The sequence below is a fragment of the Pleurodeles waltl genome, chromosome 12, assembly GCF_031143425.1.
Source record: "Pleurodeles waltl isolate 20211129_DDA chromosome 12, aPleWal1.hap1.20221129, whole genome shotgun sequence".
In the NCBI taxonomy this organism is placed as follows: Eukaryota; Metazoa; Chordata; class Amphibia; order Caudata; family Salamandridae; genus Pleurodeles; species Pleurodeles waltl.
The window spans coordinates 244,684,731-244,707,136 of NC_090451.1; the positions used below are offsets into that span (position 1 = coordinate 244,684,731).

Genomic DNA, 22,406 nt, shown 5'->3' on the forward strand with positions numbered 1-22,406 from the left:
TTTACTTCAAAGTTCTATGCCCAAACACACTCAAGCCTATACTGAGTCCACTCCTAAAGAATAACATCATATATTTTGATATGATCTTGATTTCTTATGCTTAGTGCTATTGGTGCTTTGGCTCTCATTGGGATCCGATTTCAGGCCCAGGAGGTGCCAGAAAAATCAGCTTTTCACTCTTATCTCTAGCTTTTTTATATATTGTTTTTGTTGGTATTTAAACAAAAACATTAAAGACAAAGTACATGAGAAAAGGGGTAGGACACATATTATAGCATCTCAGTACAGCAATGATGAAATAAAGTAATCAGTAAGTACAAAGAGGAATATTGTCAAATAACGCATCCAAAGCAGCAAGCATCAAAGTCATACTAGTGTGCAAGTCCATCAGGAGAGGGTATCCTCAAATCTCAAGGGAAGCCCAGCAGGCAGCACTCACAAACGGGAAGCATTGTCCAGGATCAGCCAGTTGGTGCTTTGCTCTGGGATCCCATCCACACTCCTCCGTCATAAATGAGCAGCCAGTGGGCCCCAAATGTCCTTGGGTCGGGACCGGACTGGCATTAGGTCTGAGTAGTTTGCCAACTGTTCCTGGCAATATGCAACATTCCACATCCAGTCTGTAGTTTGGCAATCAGGTCGCTATCCCCAGTGAATCACCAGCCTTTGTTTAGCTAGGAGAAGCAGCATTGTTGTGAGTCGTCTTGCTTCAGAAGGCACTCCTTTATGAATTTCAGAAGAGCAATGTGTTGCACCCACTGAGGGAGATGACCGGTAATTAGGGCCATCTGCCCGAAGACATCAGCCGAGCAAGTTTTTGATGTCGGTGGGGTCTGCCGAGGGTTTCTTGAGAAGAGGGTTGATATCTGCATGTGTCCAGTCGTCGGGGATGGAGGCGTCAGCTAGGGAGCAGTTGATGGTGAGGCGGAGCTTGGGGGTGATGGTGTCACCGGCTCTGTTGAAGATGTGGTGGGGGCATGGGTCCATAGGGGCCCCGGAGTGTATGGACTTCATCCTTTTCAGAGTATCTTCGGTGTGAGGGTGGTCCAGTTGTTGATCGTTGCTTTGTTGGTGTCGGGTTCCAGTGGAGGGGGTTCTGCGAGGAGGTTGTCCTCGTTAAAGCTGTCATAGATGGTCTTGATTTTGTGGTGGAAGTAAGTGTTGAGTCTGTCGCAGATGTTTTGTGAGGTCGGGATGTCCGTAGTTTCACTGTTGGGTTGGGCAAACTCCTTGATGATGCTGAAGAGTTCCTTGCGGTTGTGTGTGTGTGTGTGTGTGAGGAGGTTGTATCTTGTATTGCTTTCTTTTTGGTGATTCTGATGAATTGGTGGTGGTGGCGCTTAAGTTGTTTTGGGCTTCTGTGGATTTGGTGTTTCTCCAGATTTTCCTGAGGCGTCGACGAGCGTCTGGATTCTCTGAGTTCTGTGGTGAACCAGCTAGCTTTCTTGGTATGGGTGCTGCTGTTCTTCTTGAGGGGGGCTATGTTGTTGGTGCAGTCGGCGATCCATTTGTGAAAGGTGCATGCTGCGGTGTTCGGGTTGTCGTGTGTGATGGAGGGGCAGAGTTGGCGAGGTTGGCGGTGAGATGGGCGTCTGTGATTCTTGCCCAGCTTCTAAGAGATGGCTGGTGCTGGGGTCTGAGGACAGGGGGTGTGTTGAAGGTGAAATGGATGCCTCAATGGTCTCTCCATGGAAGCGCGGAGGTTTGGCTCACGGTGACAGATGTTGCTGTTGTGAAGATGGGGTCGAGGGTGTATCCTGCTGAGTGCGTTGGTTCCGTCACAATCTGTCAGAGCCCTATGCTGTGGAGGTTGTCTAGGAGGGATGCGGTGTTGGGGTCTTGTAGGTTGTCAAGGTGGAAGTTGAGGTCTCCCATCAGGGTGAAGTTGGTGGCTGCGATGGCTTGTGCGGTGATGCAGTCAGTTATCGAGTCGGAGAAGGGTGCGCGGGCTCCCGGTGGGCAGTAGATGAGGGTTCTCCTGAGGTTGGATGTCGGGCTGGTCTGTAGTTTGAAATGGAGGTGTTCCATCAGGCTTGTGGGGTCTTCGGAGTGTGTGCTCAGACGGATGTTGGACTTGTGGATGATGGCGATTCCCACCCCTGGGCTGGGACGATCCTTCCAGGTGATCTTGTATCCTTGGGGAATGGTGATGGCAATGTCTGTGCTTGAGGTGATGTTGGTCCAGGTCTTGGTGAGGAAAGCAACATCCCTGGTGGTGTTGTAAAGGAGGTTCCAGATTTCGGTAGCATGTTTATGGAGGGAGCGGATGTTGAAGATGATGCATTTCAGGGTCTTGGGTGTCGGTGTGTTGTTGCGGGTGGGTTGTTCCGTGTCCAAGGTACTGGTGGTGGAGAATGATTGGAGGCAGCAGAGGCAGCTGAAAGGTACGTGGGTGTGGGTTGGTGATGAGATCTTGCAGTTATTGTTGGGTCCTGGGTTGAGTGTGTGAAATGCTGCTGCGGTGTAGAGGTGGCGGCCAGGACATCCGAGGGTCCTTGCGCTGGTTGGGTCATGGACGGACACAGACGGGCTTGCCTTTGGTGCGCTTTTGGCGCACAGCTGCATTAAGTTGGGAGAGGACAGAGGAGAGGACAGCTGGGAGGCGGGAGCAGGATAAACGACGCAAAAAAGTGTGGCGGGCTGTGGGGGCAGCAGCGGCTGGGAGGGGGAAGCGAGAAAAAGCAAAAATAAGAGAAATAAGAGTGAAAGCAAGAAAAATAGAAGAAAGGATAGAAAAAGCTCAGAAATCGAAAAAAGGCAGAATATGACAACCTAGCAGAAGATCAGAGCTCACTCACTAGACACCAGGGATGAGGCGCAGGCAGGAGCCTGCAGGTGGAGGAGGGCCTCGAACTCCTGACCGGGATCAGAGTTCGACCAGACATGGGCTGCACTTGATGGAGGAGCTGCACGGAGGCAGACCAGTTCACTAACAAGTTCTGTGGGATTGCTCTTCCTACTGCGCAGTGGCCTCCATTATGTAGGGAGAGGAGGGAGGAGAGGACAGCTGGGAGGCAGGAGCGGGATAAACAGTGTGAAAAAGGGGGGCCGGGGCAGCAGTGGCAGGGAGGGTGAAGCAAGAAAAAGCGAAAATAAGAGTAAAAGTGAGAAAAATAGGAGAAAAGATAGAAACAGCTCAGAAATCGAAAAAGGCACAATACGGCAGCCTAACAGAAGAGCAGAGCTCTCCCACTAGACACCAGGGATGAAGCGCAGGCAGTGGTCTGCTTGTGACAGAGGGCCTCGAATTCCTGACTGGGGTCAGAGTTCGATCAGACATGGGCTGCACTTGATGGAGGAGCTGCACGGAGGCAGAGCAGTTCACTGACAAGGTCAGTGATGTAGCTCAGTGGGGTAGCAACCATTGTAGAGAGGTTGAGCGTCCTGGAACAAATCTGGATTAGTCTGGCTGAACAATATCAGGCAGAAGGGGAGAAAAGCAGGTGGCCACTAATTTGGAAAAAAAATGTGTTATCCACATTGATCTTAGACAAAGGTCTATAAGGGTCACAGCGGTTTGTAGGCTTCCCGGGCTTCAGGACTGTGACAATGACTGCCTTGCACAGCGAGGGGGGCAATTGGTCCTGGGACAGGGGGGGTCATAATTCATTGCTTTAAAAAAGATGGAAGCGTATTCTTTGTAAAAAGGCATGATCAATCTATCCAAGGCTTGCTCCAGGTCACCTTACTTTCTCCAATGTGAAAGGGGCGTCCAAGTACAGGCGATGTGCATTAGCCACAGAAGCTAAAAGGTATCAAAAAAGGGTCAAGCATCTCAGTGTACAGGGGCATAGTGGTGTGGTAGAAGTCAGAGTAGAAAGTTGGCATTATACCTGCATCAATTCTTCAGGCTGGGTGTGAACAATGTGCTGATTTTCAATCAGCTCCATACTATATGCACCAGCTTATGGATCAAACCTGCCAGACCTATCACCCTCTCCATAACGCCTCAACACCGCCTCCTTGCGGAGAAAATAGGTCTCCCTGGTCGCTTCCTCATTTTCAGCGACGTTCTCCCTGAGTTCTACAAGCACTCGTGCATTATTAGTGCTGAAAAATTCAAGCTCTAATGTGTATATGTCAGTTTTGAGGGTGATAAGTTGCGTGCGGATTGCCTTGATTATACCGGATTGTTTTCCAATGCAGGCTCCCCTAATGATTACCTTGAAAGCCTCCCATAAACATGGACTAAAGTTGTTCAATTTTGTTACAGAAGGTAGCTTCTTGGGGGGCATGAGAACCCAGTCGCCAGGTGAAGGACCTGGGCAAGGAGCATGGGAAGCCGAGCTCTTACAGGACCGGTGTGTGATCAGAGAGAATTCAAGGGCAGTGAACAACATTGTGGTCCATGTAAAGGCATCCTGGATGATCAGCCAGTAATCAATATGGGACAATGTGTTGTGTGTAGAAGCGATGCAGGTACCCTCTGTGCAATCAGTGTGTCACATGTGCCAAACATCATGGAGACAGTTATTGCACGCGGGTGTACATAGCTGAGCAGCAGCAGTCTGAGGCCAGGATTTTTTAACAGCATGATCAAGAATGACATTAGCATCCCCCCACCACAAGTGAAATCCCAGGGCTCATCATGGTGATTAACTCCGACCCTCACCAAAGAATTCAGAATTGGGACCATAGGCCTAGTCGCGCGTCATTAAGCGGTTGTGGAGCTTGCCTTGCACAATAACAAACCTTCCATCTTTTTCACTGATGGAATACAGAAGGCATCTCCAACAAGTAACCCGTGAGCTATTGGTAGCTCTCAAGCTACCCATAAGTAGCTCTCCTACATGCAGCACTTCTACAAAATTCGAAGCTATTGCTTGGGTGACTTAACACGTGAATACTAAAATTGAAAAGTGTGCATTCAAGATGAAAATATGTGTATTTTCAGAGCTCATAACATGACGTTTGGAAAAAAATGGTTGAAGTTCCAAAGTATTCAATTTCAAATTGATAAAACCTTTCTTGCATTACTACTGCAAACCCTGCCTGATGCACTGAGGTAACCACTGCCGACAGTCTTGCATGGGGTGGCAACTAACATAATGTCTGTAGAACACTAATAACAGGAGCATGGCATGACTTTCGTTCTGCATAAGTTGCACCTATTACAGAAAGGGTTGGATATCTCTGGATTACAGTGTGTGCCATCTGAGCCCCTGGTGAATGGGAGGACAGTAGTGCCACAAGTGTAACTAGATTATTGGGAAGTATGGGTTTGGCAAACCACACCACCTGTAGGTGGAAGGCAGTCTCCGGAGTTAAGTGGAGTTCTTGGAAGAAGCGGTTATCTAAATGATGTCTGCTAAGGTATGCATGCACCAAGCGCGCCTTGCGTCTATCGTTGAACCTGTGAAAAATCCAAATTGAGCATTTAATGGAAGCCATCTGCTACCAAGGGGAAGAACGGTGGGTGATCATGCTGCTGATAGAAAAGGCATGGGATGTGTATGCATGGCTGTACTAAAAGAGTAGTCTCTAGCGCAAATCACAAGGCATATTTGGGTGAAATAAATACACTTAAACACCTAGCCCACCCACTTCAACCTTCACAACTGGTTGAAAGACACCCCTACCCCTCCCCCCCCCCCCTTAACCCAAAACCCAGAAACATTGAAACTGCATGGGAATCATCCCTCGAGGCATCATAGACCCAGGCTAACGCCCCAGTCAGGCTCCGACCAGGTGGCCAGAGGAAGTCAGAAAACAACCCTGTTAGGTATTGGTACAGGAAGAAGGTTGTATATGGTGAAAGATATCAACAACACAGGCCCATATCAGGTAATCGCAGTAAGGAGTAAACTGAAATCAGAGTGCTGATGCTCCTATCCCATTGGTTAAGCTTTGGTTCTTTTTCAATGAGGTGACCAGGCAACTTAAGTGACACTGTTTACAGCCTCTTAGGCTGTTTAACATTATACTACTTTTTAGGTTGCAGCCTTCGAGACCGTGTGCTAACCGCATCTTGGGAGCTTTCAGAAAGTTGACCTAGGAATGCATTCTGATTGTTGATTACCATTGGTTTTGTGGCTCACACTTTCTGGCTTTCAATTTGCTAGCTTAGGGTCTCCAGGTTCAGTTCGTCCTGCCTGTTGCTTAAACCATGTTTACAGAAAACAAGTTTGTGGCCGTATACAGTAAACAGGCCTTTAAATCTTGTTCTTGTCTTGTCACATTTGGTGTGCATTGAAGGACAGAGGTCAGGTGTCAGGTTCTCTCTTCTAGGGAGATTGGTGTTTTTTTTCTTTCTCTGACTTCAAAGTGAGAATTTATGTGACAACCCTGCTGAGTACCCATGCAAGATGATAAGGGATGTTCTGTTTTTTTCTACCTTACAACAAAGAACATTAACTGTGCTGATGTTTCAGAATATATCAGAATTAGTACAAATGAAGCATATTTTCTTTGTAATTCTGAAGTGTGGTGGAAACAAATATTTGAATATGATCACAACACATCAATATACTAGGTGATACCATTTGCACACACTGTGTGTGTTAAAAACTTATTTCGGTGCAATTGTAGTGGTCATTTCAATTGAAATGTGTTTCTGGAATGACAGTGCGCTACTACACCATGTGTACTACACACTATGGCACTCCACTCAATCTAATCATCACCCCCTTCCGATGTACCCCACCCCCAATCTACTGCACTCCACTCATCTATCCCACTCTGCTCCTGCCTACCCCAGTCTACCCCACTACACTCCAGTCCACTACACTCCAATCCACCCCCTACCATGTACCTCAGTCTAACCCACTCCACGTGTCTACTCCAGTCTACCCCACTCCATTCCGATTTCCTCCAGTGCACTTCACACTCCACTGCAATCTATCCAACTGCTCTCCATACTGTTCTACCCCACTCCAATCTATCCCACTCTCCCACTATCTACCCCACTCCATTCTACCACAATCTACCCCACTCCACTCACTCAAATCTACCCCATTTAGTCTACCACACTCCTCTCAAATCTACCTCACTCCACACCAGTCTAACCCACTCTACCCCTCTCCAATCAACCCCATCCCACTCTTTCCCTCTCTACTTCTCTCCAATCTACCCCACTCCACTCCAATCTTCCTCACGCTACCCTTCTCCAATCTACCGCACTCTACTTCAATCTCCCTGATATATCTCACTCCACTCTACCTCATTCCAGTCTACCCTACCCCATTCTACCCTACCCTATTCTACCCCACTCCACTCTAGCCCACTACACTGTAGCCCACTCCAGTCTACTCCACTTCATCCCAATATACGCCACTCAAATCCACCTCACTCCGCACCACACTATTCCAATCTACCCCAGTCTGTCTTTCACTCCACTCTACCACAATCCACCCTACCCAAATCCAACACTCTAATTCCCTCCAGTCTTCCCTACTCCAGTCTACCACACTCCACTCAAAGCTACTCCACTCCAATCTAACCCACTCCACCCCATTTCACTCCACTCCACCCCACCTCTCTGCAATCTACCCCACCCCATACTACCCCACTCCAATATACCCCACTCCAAACATCCCTCTCCAGTCTAACTGGTGGCCCACATACCGTGGACCTACTCCCATGTCTTGCTTGCAAGCAAGAAACCTCAGAATCATTAAGGACAACAAACTGACTTTATCACCCAAGTCAACGCAGTGGTCTCATTCTGCTTCAACCCCCTAAGGAAGCTGAAGAACATCTTCAAGTAACCAGACAGCACCAGGAAAACATTCACCTATGCCCTCGTCAGCGGTAGACTGGACTATGGGACCACCCTGTATGCAGGAATAACCAACCAACTCACAAGAAGACCGCAGACCGTCTAAACCACAACAGCCAGACTAGTCTTCAACCTCCCATGCTGAGCCCATCACACCTCGGGGAACTCCACTGGCTTCAGATATACACAAGCCTACACAATTCAAACTCTTCACCCACATCTACAGTGCTGTCCACAAAACAGGCCATGCCTTTCTTAAGAGCCACATTCTTCCACCACGTCCACTCTGTAGGTCTCGCATAGCATAAACCCAGCGCATGCACAATAGTAGAACAGGGTCCCGCACCTTCTTTTGCCTGGCCCCTAAGCCTGTAACGTCCTCCCACAACACATCAAAGCCTCCTCCTCTCTTCTGGACTTCTCCAAGAAATTGAAAACTTGGATTTTGAAGTAAGCCCTTCAGGGCTGACCTTTCACACCTGATACAGAGCGCTTGGATATCCTCATGGGTGCTTATCACACTATAAAAACACCAATAACGCAAAACAACACAGTTCAATAGCATGGGTGATAAGATGGTACACTGAGGGACACCTGATTTTACAGAGGAAAGTTAAGACAGGAAGTTAACTATTTGTATTTGTTGGTTCAGATTCTGTAGTTATCAGCTATATATATTAGAAAAGCTAGTAGAACATCTTTCCATAAATTGTCAAGCATTCCTTTAGGATGTTCATGAAGGTGTTCTACTTGACCTTTTGAAATGCTGTGAAGAGGTCTAGAAGAATTACGAGATGTTAGGTTCCATTAATTAACTAGTATGCATAATGCTTCATCACTTCGTTGTGGCATGCCTTTCTCAATGCTACACCCCACTCCAAATCCTGATTGAAAGTTGTCAAAGTGATCAAGCAAAACTCTCCATAACTTAAGCTAGGAATGGGAAGGATATTACCAGACAGAAGGTCTTCAGGGTCCCTTCTTGTTTATTTTTCATAAGTGGTGTTACTTCCCTTCTTTTCAGTAATCCGGTTCGTCACCCTATCTTATGCATGTTTTTTTATGATTGTCTGGCGGAGGCTCACTGAAGTGCCTATAACTGTATGAAGCATCCATGAACTCAGGCCTGCAAATCCAGATGAGGATTTTGTGTAGGCCATTGTTTTAATTAGTTTGTTTAGGGAGACCTTTTGGTAGGCATTGGGTCTCTCTGGATTTCTTGGATTGCAGCTTGTGATTCAGAGCCTTGTTGGGGGTTGAGAGTGATGTGTCAATCTTTTTGATTTTCTTCTCACAGAATAATAAAGTGCTCTCTCTCTCCTCGGTTATTGGTCAGTAGAGGAGTCAAAGGACTGGTAAGCTCAAAGTTTCAAATAGTTTCTTTTGTGTGTTTTTGGCAAGATCCGCCTTTAATCTGAAGAAAAACGAAATGTGCCTAAAAAATAGTGTTTTTTAGTTGCTCTGTTCTCTGTGAGAAGGTTTTTAGTTTAAAGAGAAAGGATCGCTTGGGGGTTTGGTGTTCATAGCTTTGCTGGGCAAGGTCATTTAGTGATTGTGACGAGGGCCTCTAAGGCTATTGGAAAAATTGTGCCTTTTATTGCATGGGAGAGTTTTGCTTAATTGTTGGTGGTTATTATTGGCAACGAATAGAGACAAATGAGAGACAGCTCTGTCATTAGACTCTTACCAATGTCCAATGTTGGTTGACGTCCCCAAAGAAGATATTATTGGAGGGTTAAAGTGACTGTATTGTTGTCTGTCCCAGTAACTTGTATATGAAAGTTAAAGTGTGTCCTGGAGGGGGTTAATTTATGTGAATTTATTAGGGTTTTGGGTCAAATGTTATTGAGTTTGATCAACAAGCTCAGAAGTTTGCACAATATTGTATTTTAGTTCTCTAACTTAAATGTGGTTATAGTGTGGATATCCACTCTTCTTCCCATTTTCTATTCCCATTCAATTTGTATGATTGAGCAATCTAGTAGGATGAGGAGAGCTAAGACAAATTAAGATGACTCCTTCAGCTATGTTTATGTTAAAGTGGATCCAGGTATTCAGTTAGTATTAAGTCTGCTGTCTTGATCTGTGGAAGGCTGTAGATGTGTGAGGTACATTTCAAGGAGGAGGTGGTGATTTGACTGATGGGTGTTAAAGTTGTCTGGGCTTTGGTCAGATCATTATGGCTCCCCTACATTGCTACTTTGATTTGTGTTACATACAACGACTTGTGCTAAGCCCTGTGTCTATTTAAGGGAGTCATTTACATAGCGCCAGGGGGTCCTCAAAGACTTGTGGGTATATCAGATGTAATATCATATCTGTTGGAGGTCGGATGTTCTTGGACGCTTAACGAGGTTCTGGAAGAAGGCCATCACCTTCAAATCTTTTTTTATTGTATTTTTATCAAGATTGACATAAACTATGTGCACAAGATAGCTTGGGCACAAACCATGATTGAGTATTTTATAGACTGGCACCCTGATAATAGGGAATGTGAAATGACAAAAAAGCCAATTGTAAATATTGCCCCCAGATACATTGTGGTTTTCTGAAATATTGATGACAAAGTAGTCGACTTATTAACTTCAGGGTTTAATATTTTATTGATAGCCCCTTCCTAAATAACCAGACTTTGAAAGGGCAAGTAATCTGCTGATAATACAGTCTCCTGAAAGGCGTGTAAACATTTGAGTCTAAAATGGAGCAATTTTTCTTTCTTTGAGGCTTCATTGTGATATAAATTGTAACGACCATGATTGTAAGCTGACCTGAAAATTGGGACATATGGATTACAAATTAGAACAGTGAATCATTGTGTGTTAGGTGTTTGTCATATAAATAAAAAATCTTGAGTTCCAAACAGCTTCAAAATCCTCTGATCCCAATAGAAAAAATACTTCATCTAAAAACATATCGCAGCTGACCTCATTTTCGTTTAGTGAAGACAATATTTTACCTAGTAGTATGTTGTAATTCCATGCATGATCAATTTTATAAATGCTATAAAATAAAGATCTCAAACAATTTTCATGGCTAGATTCTGAAGTCACAGCTTAGAACATTGAGCCCTGGCTCTTCTCTCCTCTGCCTGTATGTAAGACAAAGTATATTGTGACACGTTTTCCAATCTACCTTCTTCCCGTGTTCAGTTAGATTACCACAACTTCCCAGTCCCTCTTACCTCCCTATAGTTCCTCCACTTCCATTCCCTTTGGCTCCTCCACTTCCCAATATGGTGCTTATTTCTGCATCACTGCTCTGTACCAAGCAACCTTGAATGAGAGTCTCTATTAGGCTACTGCTAAGCATGTGCAGAAACGTAGCCAAAGGATACATACATAGACGTGCACCAGTGTCTTGGTGTAGCATGGGGACTCAGTTTAACTTGTTGCTGCAGTAATCAAATCAATCCCATTTTGTTTCCTAGTCTCTGAATGATTATATAATCTTTTTCTAGTTTCCTCAGAAGAGCATCTGTTTCAGGTGATGTAAAACAAAACAAAGCCTTGACCCTACAAATTCTTTTGAGCTAGGGAATATTGCATAAAAAAAAGGAAATGGTGCCCTTTGATTTTGGAAAAGGATTGAAAAGTGTGTCAGAAGAACCAATTTTCAGCTGACTCATAGACCTACCTCTGGATAAGAATGCATGGTCAGCCCATTATATTTTTAGGGTTTGATAGGACATGAAACTGAAGCAAATTGTTTATGTAGGAGAAAAAATTCCAGATTGACGATGAATGAACAAACTTAGGCATTCTACTTTAGTGGAGTGTTCTGCACCCATTGTATTCCTTTCTCAGAATCTCAGGTTTGCAGTTCTAGGAAGGTCTTCAATGGTAGTTTTACCATACATTACTTGGATTTGGGTACAAAGCAATTTAAGGTTTTATCAGCAATTTTCACCTTATAAAACAAAGAGGTTCTTTATATATAAAAAAATATATTAATAGGTGTTGGTGGGTAGTGCTATATTTCTCAATTGTATCTTCCACCACTGTTCTTAAAGCCTAGACATGCACGTAGCCAAGGTAGAAAATCCCAGGGGTGCAGTTTGTTTGCTCATGATCAGGGAAATATTTTGTCATAGCTTGATATTTCTTGTCTCCAGTAAGTCCGCATTGCCCGTAGTTCATTTTGGCAGAGACCTTAAAAAGATGTAAGCCAAGTTTTGTCTGTCTTGATTATGACTTTTGTCACTCTTCTTCTCACTTTTGCATGGTAACATGCTCCAAGTTCCTCAGAAGATGTCACTTACTACACCGACGGTTACAATTAATTGGTTTCCATGTCTGAGGCGGTGTGGCACTGACTTTTATATATCTTTTCTTGGCACTACTGTTGAAACTCGCTGAGGGCCTAAGTGTTACAGTGGAGGAGGATTCATCTGAACAGGTTTCACAGGAATGGTGCAATAGATAGTTGTTTCAGATGTTTGTGTCCAAAGACGTACCACTCCTCTATATCACTAATATGTTGTCCACCGCCAAAACTGTGTTTTCAGCTGCCCTTTTGCTTCTTGAGTCTTAACCTTAGGTGTGTAACACTGCAAGAGATGGTGTAATGCATCATCTGAACTGTCCAGTTCCACTGGTGTATTGAAGTATGTTGACTTGCCCTGTTGGCTTCCCCTTCCTGCCTCACCCCGGCACTAAGTCAGTTCCCCCACTCAGCTTTATATGACACAGTTTCTTAGCACTCATCCTGCACCTGTTTTTCCAAATGTTGCCAAAGCGTAAATGGTTTATCCCAACCACTGTTCTCTTTGCAAACATACATAAAGTGTTGATCTTGACTATTAGTACACTCTCCTAAGCCTGCCTTGACACTATGAATCTTTAAGGCTTTTCTCCTTCTCTTTATTCCTGTGCCAGTTCTTTTGTTTTTCAACGGCACCGGCTTCTGCCTCAGAGACTAGGAGCCACAGAAATAGCAGTTTCCGAATTGCGATCTCCTGAGAACCGCAATTAGGAAATCACTATTTCTAATGTATGAAACTCAAAATAGTTTCATTAGAGGTTCCTATTGGGTCGCAAAGACACCTGTCCCATGAACATTGAGTGAGGTCGCAATTTGCAACCCATTAGGAATCACAGCCATCACAAGGATGGTGTCCTGCTGGTGTCAGCAGACCACCACCTCGGTGACTGCTTTTAAATAAAGTTTTTTTTTTTTAACATAGCCAGTTTTCCTTAAATGAATGCTTTTAAAAAGAAAAAAATATGTTTTTTTCCAAAAAGTAGGGAGTGATCAGTAGGACAACTGCCTGCTCTTAGAAATATTTTACCAACCATTCTCAAAGGGGAAGGGGTCCCTTGGGGACGCCTTCTCATTTGAGAATAGCTTACCACCAACTTTCTATTGGTGGTGAATTGCAAATGCTTTGTGACCTCATTGCTCTTACTTTCATAATACAGTACACTTTTTGAATTAAAAGGCAGATCTTAATATTGGGACCTTTCCTGTATGTTACCGTTAGCTATTGCTGAAGCTAATTTACTTTCAAGCCATGAATGGGACATAAATTACATATTTGGGTGCAGTGTTGTCAATTTGAAAGAGGGATGGGAGATTCAGCTCAGAAGTCAATAAAAGTGTGCATTTTCAAGTTATTCTTAATATTTGATTATTTGAATTGGGACAGCAAGTACAAATATATTTTCTTTTTTTTTATAGTGACAACTGTGCTATCCGACTCCACTCTGGTATGGCTTGGAGGAAGAGCTGCAAATTCCCCTTTTGTGATAAATGTGATTATTCGATATCCAGTGGAAACAATTTCATATCCTTTTGCTTTGTTATTGACTTTAACTGAGTGAACCGTCTTTCTACTATATTGCTAGATTTTGCACCCTTTGTCGCTGAGCTTCTTGTGTGGATTGCAGAACTTTTCATTTACTGTTTCCATTATTCAGATAGATCTTGATTTCAATACATCATAGCTCCAGGTATTTCTTTGTAATCCTAAATTGACAAACAAAATGCACTGTTGGGTTGCCATGCACTGATTCGCAACACTGTTGCATTCTCACTTGAAGATCATGTGCATCAATTATGTCCTTACTGTTTACTGGATATTATAACTGAATATTACTGGGAGCATTGACACGTCTGTGCAGAGAACCTGAAGGCTAAACAGTTACATTTCTGGAATTCCATAGTTCTTGGTCTCCTTATGTTTTATTTATTTTTTAACTCCGAACATGTTTTATTGATTTTACAATTACAAAAACAAAGAGCATGTGTAAGTTACTTTAGTATTGGAACTGTCATAGATTCACATGCTTGAATCCTTCCCCCTCGTCGAGATGGGAGCCCCAGGGACATTAAAACAGCAATATAGAAGCTACTGAAATGAAAAGAAAAAGGCCCAAAGGCTTTTGCTTTAGTAGCCTATCTTTGTCTCTATGAGTAAAAAGGACCAAAGCAAGTCCCAGCCAATCAGGCTTCCCCTCCCTCTAGAACCCCCCTGAGAGAAGCTCCATTCCCTCAGATTTTCTACTGCACGTCGTGCTAGGGAGTCTCCATTGAGCTCTGCTCAGTCAAATCTCCAGAGAAGTCTATCTCTACTGCTTTTTCTTCAAAGAAAGTGGATTTCTTCAGCAAGTAAGGTGTCATCTTCTTACTTTGCTTAAAGGAATAGCATTTTGTCAAAATTCGACATTTCAGATAGGGAAAAGAAAAGTCTTTTTAGAGCCTGCAGAACGTGTGGGAAGAAAATACTTATCTTTGAAGACCCACACAAAGACTGTATTTATTGCCTCTATTCTGACCAGGTAGCCAAAGACTGCAAGGTATGCAGAACCTTTTCTAACAAATCCCTCAAGGACAGAGAGGGTAGGCTACGGATTTGGCTCCAGAAGTTGAAATCCAGATCAAACTCAGTGTCTGGTTCTGACAGTGAGGAGTCCTCCTCATCAAGAAAGTTACAAAAAAGAGGCAGATCTCCTCAAGCTCACCATTCTGAGGATCCACCTAGAAAACCTCATAAAAAGACCAAACAGGTGTCTTCTAAAGCTCGCAGTCCTTCCAGTTCTCCACACAGGAGTTCTGTTTCATCTAAAAGACACTCTAAGGAACGTTCTGTCTCTTCAGAACGCAGCAAAAGAGCCTTTTCCGAGCCTCCAATGCCACCTCCTGTGGTAAAACATGTCTTTAAGAAGCCATCTGAAAAATCAGCGATGACGACACCGTCGACAACAGCATAGTCAACGACAGCATCGTCAACGGCAGGGTCGAAACATGTGTTTACAGCCTCGTCGTAGACTACGACAACGTCTACCGTCTATATAGCTGCTTACTGTTCAATGATGCTCATTTCGACGACGGCCTCATTGGCGGCGTTTGCGGTCCCTTCGTCGACGATCAGTATACCCATCACCTCTCCTCCGTCGAAGATGCTGCCGGTGAGACCGTCAACGATGGTGCTACTGTCGTCGGCTTCCTCGTCGACAAGACTTTCTCCATCAGTGCTGTCTCTGTCAGCAGTCTCGTCTGCGCTGCCATCAGCGATGACGATGCCATCGTCGAGAGTTAAGACATAGGAAGTCTGATTTGCTTTCGCCACTGGTTACCTCTCCAAGTAGGGTACTAGCGTTGGTACCTACACATCTCTTGGAACAGGAAGATTTAGAAGACGAAGGCCCTTTTGGGATTGCTCATAGCCCCTCAGAATTACATGTGAAGTGCCAGGATCTAAAGGAGGACATACAGCATGATCCGCACTCATTTTATTCCCAACCACAGTAGTATCCCTATCAGGAACAGATGGTTTCTTTGCTGGGATCGCTCATAGCTGATTTACAACTGATGTTGGATGACCATAGAAGTCGGTTTCCGCCAGCTGGCTCGGAAGTACAGCAACCTTCTATGACACCCTCTGTGCCTCTTCGTTCTTCTCCGGTTCATCCGGGGGTCCAGCCATTGCATGTACCACCACAGACGACAGTTTCAATCCTAACACAAGATCTGTCTTCATCTGATTATGACAGAGAGGAGGGAGAATTGCCGGATGCCATAGCAGAGTGGGATGATTATCAGATTCCTACCCCATCCTCACCCTCCCTGGTTCCAGTGGATTCCCCTCCTGGTGACATTGGGGTTTTTCACAACTTGTTGGAAAGAGCTGCAAAGAGATTTGAGCTGCCCATGCCCACTAAGCAGATGGACTGTTTCTTATATGATTTCAAGAGCCATTTAAAAAAAGTGTGAAGTCTTTGCCAATTGTGGACTATATTTGGGATGAGGGCATCAAGGTAATGAAGAACCCACTGACCCATCCCGGTTCTGCCTAGCCTTGTCAAGAAATATAAGGCCCCAGAAGACTCTCTGGCCATCCCAAACCGGACTCAGTCATTGTCCAAGCGGCACAACGTCGATCCAGAAACCCTTCAGCGCCAATCTCTACTCCACCGGATAAGGAGTGTAGAAGGCTCGATAATATTGGGAAGCGTTTTTCTTTGATGGCTTTGCTTATGATAAGAGCTTTTAATTCTTTGGCTATCATAGGCAGATATGATAGACAGCTATAGGTGGACATTGCTCTCTATCTGGATCAGCTGCCAGAGGACTCTAAATTGGAAGCCAAGAAAGCCTTGCAAGAGGGTGAGAGGTCTTCTGCTGAAGTTATAGACTGTGCGATGGTTATCACCACCATGGCTTTCTGACAGATGGCAGGAGCCGCGGTTCTAAAAAGGCAGAGTTGGCTCCGCGCAACTTTGTTTAGACCTGAGGTTCAAAACAAAATTTTGGACCTTCCTTTTGATGGTGAAGCCATATATTCGGGAAGTACATTAATGATGCACGTCATTCAATAAAAACGGATACTGATACAGCCAGGTCCCTTGGCACGCTGCAGTTTAACAGGCAACCCTTAAGGTGAGCTAGAGGTTGGGGGTATTCATTATATAGAGGAGGCTTCCAATAATATAAGTAGCCCTCTGTCTCTGCGGCTTCTCAGTACTTTCGTCCCCAGTTCCAACAGAGACTGCCTTCGCAAGCAGCTTATTTGAGACCTTCACAGAGAGGAAAAGCTGGATGGCAAGCAAAGGTCACAGGACGCAGACAATGACTTTCTGGCGTCTCCGGCTGCGAACCTTCCCTTGGATACAAAACTAGGGGGAAGGATTTCTCTTTACTTTCACAATTGGCAAAAGATAACATCAGACCAATGGGTCTTAAATCTCATTCAATTTGGCCATACTTTGGAATTCTTACAGTACCCTCCAACAAGACTTCCCCTGTCTCGAAGGGTAAAGCACTTGCACTTACTCAAGCAGAAAATCGAGTCGATGCTCCTTTAGGGAGCTATAGAGAGAGTTCCACATCAGGACAAAAGAAAGGAATACTACTCTTCCGCTTCTTTCGAACCGGGAAGAATCAAGAGTTGGCACCCAGTCCTAAACCTCAGGGACTTAGCTCAAGAAACAATCATTCCGTATGATCACCCTAACAGACATCCTTCTCAACACGGGATATTACATGTCCACCCTTGATTTGCAGGACGCATATTTCCATATCCCTATACACCCTACCCACAGGAAATACCTCAGATTTGTAGTAGCCGGAGACCATTTCCTTTTCAAAGTGTTACACTTCGGTCTGAAATCGGCCCCCAGAATCTTTACCAAGTGCTTGGCTCCAGTAGCAGCTTTCCTCAGAAGGCAGAACCATCAAGTCTTCCCGTATCTGGACGATTGGCTGGTCAAGGCCAAGTCCAGGTCTCAGGCACTGAAGTCCACATGCGCTTCCATCAAGCTGTTCACGACCCTAGGCTTAATAGTGAACCACGAAAAGTCAGCCTTCCAGCCCTTAAGAAGGAGAACATTTCTAGGGGCGATATTGGACACTTCCACCAACAATGCAACTCCTACAGAGGACAGACGGAGAAAGCTCATATCCCTCGCGAGGCGCTTACAAAAAAGAAAATATGTTTCAGTTCGCCTCTTCACGTCCCTGTTAGGGATGATGTCCTCCTGCATTCCACTGGTACCATTCTGTCGTCTCAGAATGAGGCCCCTACAGGAGCAGCTAGACCTTCAGTGGACGCAGTCCAGAGGGTCTCTCGACTATGTCATCAGAATTACGAAGCCCATGATATCACCTCTAACTTGGTAGACTCAAGAGTGTCACTTATTGAGGGGACTTTATTTTCTCTCCCAACAAGCTCCATGTGTGATTACTACAGACGCTTCTCTCGAGGGTTGGGATGCCTTCCTCCAGCACCTACGAGTCAGGGGCAAATGGAAACCACTTCAGAAGGTCTTTCACATCAATTACCTCGAATTGAAAGCTGTTCGATTAGCGCTTTGCACTTTTCTTCCAAAAATAAAAGGTTCATCAGTACTCATTCCGACGGACAACACTACAACAATGCATTATATCAACCAGCAGGGAGGAACCAGATCTCTGCCCTTATCGAGAGAATCTCAGCACATTTGGGAATGGTCTATCAGCCTGCAGATAAACCTTCGAGCGGAACATGTCCCAGGCGTACAGAACATCATAGCGGATTCTCTGAGCAGGTCTCGATTGTCCACCCACGAATGGGAGCTGGATCAAGGAGTGTTGAATCAAGTCTTCTCCTTATGGGGAAAACGAAACCTGGATCTCTTCACCACCCCACAGAATGCGAAATGCCGATTCTCTGCAAGTCGGGATCACCATCGGGGCTCTTAAGGAATGCGTTTTCTATGGCATGGTCAGGAATTTATGCTTGTGCTTTTTCTCCTATTCCCCTAATACCGAGGGTTCTGGCGAAGATAAAGATCGAACGCTGCAAGCTCCTTCTGATTCCTCCGGTATGGCCTCGCTAGTTTTGGTATACAGAGCTCCTTCTCCTCTCACAGAACCACAGCATCCCTCTACCAGTGATGCCCTTCCTGCTAACAATGAGCGAGGGCCAAATTTTCCACCCGGCTCCGGCTTCACTTCATTTGACTGCCTGGCTCCTGAACACCATGAGTTTGCGCATCTAGATATACCTTTTGGATTGTAGAGCCATCCTCGCCAGGGCTGCAGCTGATAGTACCAGCAGATGTTATTGCCTGAAGTGGAAGAGGTTTTTCTCATGGTGTACACAAGCTCAGGTGCATCCTTTCTATTCATCGCCACAGCAAATACTGCCTTATCTTCTCCTTCTGGCCAGATCAGGTTTGGCTATTTCCTCGATTTAAGGTCCACTTGTCAGCGATTTTCCGCTATAGACGTGCAGATAACATACCTCCTTTGTGGTCCGCAAGGGTCATAATGCTGTTTCTTATGGGACTGTTCAGGTCTTTCCCTCCAGTCAGGCCTCCTCCTCCATCGTGGCAGCTGAATTTGGTCTTGTCTCAATTAATGAAACCACCGTTTGAGCCAACTCACAAGGCGGATTTGAAATTTCTGTCCTGGAAGGTCTCTCTCCTTCTCACTCTTACCTCAGCCAGAAGAGTGAGTGAGATTCAAGTATTCACTATCCAAGACCCTTTTTTGCAGTTAAAGGAGACAAGGTAATTTTACGAACAAACTCAAAAGGTATACCTAAAGTCCAGTCGGATTTCCATATAAACCAGTTGGTGGTACTGAAGTCATATTTCCCAAATCCATCAACGCCAGCGGAACAAGCTCTGCATTCATTGGATGTTCAGAGGTGCCTACAATTGTATCCCGATAGAACTAAGCAATTTAGACAATCGAACCAGCTTTTTGTGGCATTTAGTGCTCTGCGTAAAGGCCGAGCATTGTCCAAGCAGGGGATTGCAAGGTGGATAGCCTCTGCGATTAACTATTGTCCAACAGCAGCAGGAAAACCCTCACAGAATCCAGCGCTTGCGCATTCAACAAGGAAAATGGCTGCATCCATGGTGCTTTTTGCAGGTGTGCCCATCCAGGACATCTGCAGGGCAGCCACTTGGAAGTCAACGCATACATTTGCGAAACACTACTGTTTAGAAGAAACTCAGCAGGGTGATGTGGCGGTAGGGCAAGCGGTTTTACGACATCTGTTCCAGTAACTGTGTGCTGTTGTATTCCTTTATTCCTTTTTTCCCGCCAGCCCAGTATACTTTGCGCACATTGTTTAGCATTGTTTCTTCCTTTAAAGTTGTGATATTCCTTAATTTTCTGGTCAAGGTACTGTTCTTTATCATGTTTACTGCTTATCTAGGGTTCTATCTGTCCTGAATGATCTTTTTTCTCCAGTGATTCTGGTTATATATGTATGTTCTATGACTATATCTATAAATACATATAAAACAAGTCCTGCTATTCTTCCTGCTCTCGCCTATCGAGGCGGGTGCTCAGACAATGGGCACAGGACCCATTCAATATATGCTGCACATAAAATTCGAACAATGGCACTCCATGCAGATTACTGTCCTTTATTTATATCCAAAATTTCATATCAATCCATGTAACTCATAAATCACAGATTTAGGGTGGCGCGTTTCAACCATCACGGCCTTCCTCCTTGGTATTCAAGCCATGGGACCCACCCTACTCTTTATATAACCACTGATCCATTGCATAGACATAGAAAATATATATATATTTTTTTTTATATTACCATGTGCATTCTACATCTATTTTGATTTTGAAATATTAATTACCCAAATAGCCAAATCATCTCTAGTATTCAACATTTTTCATCTAACCTTCAAAGTTAACCTGATAAACAATGTGTCAATATCTTCAACATTGTTTTCAAACTGGTGGGGTGACCACATGACTTTACTAACAAAATTACATAATAATACAAAACTCTGAAACCCTGACCCAATTCTCCCAATTCTTAACAATATCTGACTATCCAATATGAACATGAAGTTCTTCATCCTTATTCAATCCCCAGGGGAATCAACAGTTTAATTGAATAATGTATTCTGATTCTAACTTCCTCAATTGTTTCTCTCTGTCACCCCCCCTTGGGGTACCCACTACCCTGTCAATACCAAAAAATTGCATCATATCCAATTTTCCATCATGTGCTAGGTTGCAGTGGCGCGCTACTGGGTACGTGGTGTCCTTATTCACTATTGCTCTCCAATGTTCTAAAATGCGTTTTTTGAGGGGAAAAATTGTGCTTCCAACATATTGCAGCCCACATGGGCACTCAATAACATAAATAGCTAAATCTGAAGTACAATTGATTAATTTCTTAATGTTCTCTTTCTTGCCCGTGGGTAATATATACTGTTTACGACTGGTGCTATATCTGCATGCTTTACATTTGGAACATTTGTAGAAACCTAGTTGTGTACCTAAAAAGGTTCCATTCTTTCTCCTTGCATAACTATGTACCAAGATATCTCTCAAGGAGCTGCTTTTCTTATATGTTATCATCGGTAGAGGGCTGACTAACTGACCAATCACTTTATAAGCCTTAATTAGATGCCAATATTTCATAAGAATCTTTTTAACTTCCAATGAGTATGCATTAAAGGTTGTCACAAATCTCTGGGAATTAAGGTCAGTATCCTACTTTTTTGGAACTAATAGCTTTTCCCTTTGGACTTTTCCTGCCTTATGGCAGGCGTTCTTGATAATTTTATATGGATATCCCCTGGATCTGAACCTCTGTATCATTGTTTCTTGTTCCCTGTCAAAGCTTTGTCGTGTACTGCAGTTCCTCTTTGCTCTAAGCAATTCCCCATAGGGAATGCTCCATTTAACACTGGGTGGATAGTGAATTGCGGCGTGTAGGATGCTGTTTCCCGCTGTGGTTTTCTTGAACAGTCTAGTGTGTAAAGTGCCTTCTTCCACACTGACCTCTACATCTAGAAATTCCATGATCTGTCTGTATTTTATATGAGAATTGTAAATTCAAATTATTTGGTAAATAATTCATAAATTCATATAACAGTGATTCAGAACCATTCCAGATCATGAATATATCGTCAATATATTGTGTCCAGAAAATAATATGCCGGAACCATTTCAAATTCTCATCCGCCATCACCCATTGTGTTTCCCACCACCCCATAAACAGACTGGCATAACTCTGAGCAAAGCAACTCCCCATTGCAGTCCCGGTTGTTTGTTTAAACCACTGATCCTCAAATATAAAGAAATTATTTTCCAAACAGAACCTTAACATGCTCAGAAGTAACTCAGAATGTTCCAAGAGTCTAATAGGTTTGTCACTGAAAAAATGTCTACACGCCTGAATTCCCTTCTCATGTGGAATGCACGTATACAGCGATACAACATCTATAGTCACCATAATGTAATGAGTTTGCCACGGGATACCCTGTATTTTTGTCAAAAAATCTGTAGTATCTCTGCAATAAGAACTCAAATTAAATACATACAGACTTAAGAAATGATCTAAGTAAATAGAAGCATTCTCTAAGAGGCTACCTCTTGCTGAAACTATTGGTCGGCCTGGAGGGTTACAGATATCCTTGTGTATCTTAGGTAACAGATAAAAGCAAGGTGCCAATGGTTTCCGTACCAGTTGAAACCTGTACTCGTCCTCAGAAAGCAGACCTCTGCTAACACTATCAGACAAAAATTCATGGAACCTACTTATAGATTGCCAATACGCTGAAACAGTGGATATTTCATAGCAATTTGAGTCTAACAATTGTCTTTTGGCTTCTTTTTGATATTTCAATGCATCCCATAACACGACATTACCCCCCTTGTCTGCTGGTTTAATGACAAAGGAAGATGCTTTGTTTAGGGATATTAATGCTGACCTTTGACCTGG

The 22,406-nt window shown here is 44.1% G+C and overlaps 1 protein-coding gene across 1 annotated transcript in view; it reads left to right on the forward strand.

Annotated features, from left to right (window-relative positions):
• Positions 1–22,406, forward strand: part of TMEM231 (transmembrane protein 231) — a 356,655-nt gene that overhangs the window by 248,264 nt on the left and 85,985 nt on the right. Inside the window, exon 6 of the mRNA XM_069217561.1 lies at positions 13,394–13,498. Within this exon, the coding sequence (XP_069073662.1) occupies positions 13,394–13,498 (105 nt within the window). The remainder of the gene's footprint in view (positions 1–13,393; positions 13,499–22,406) is intronic.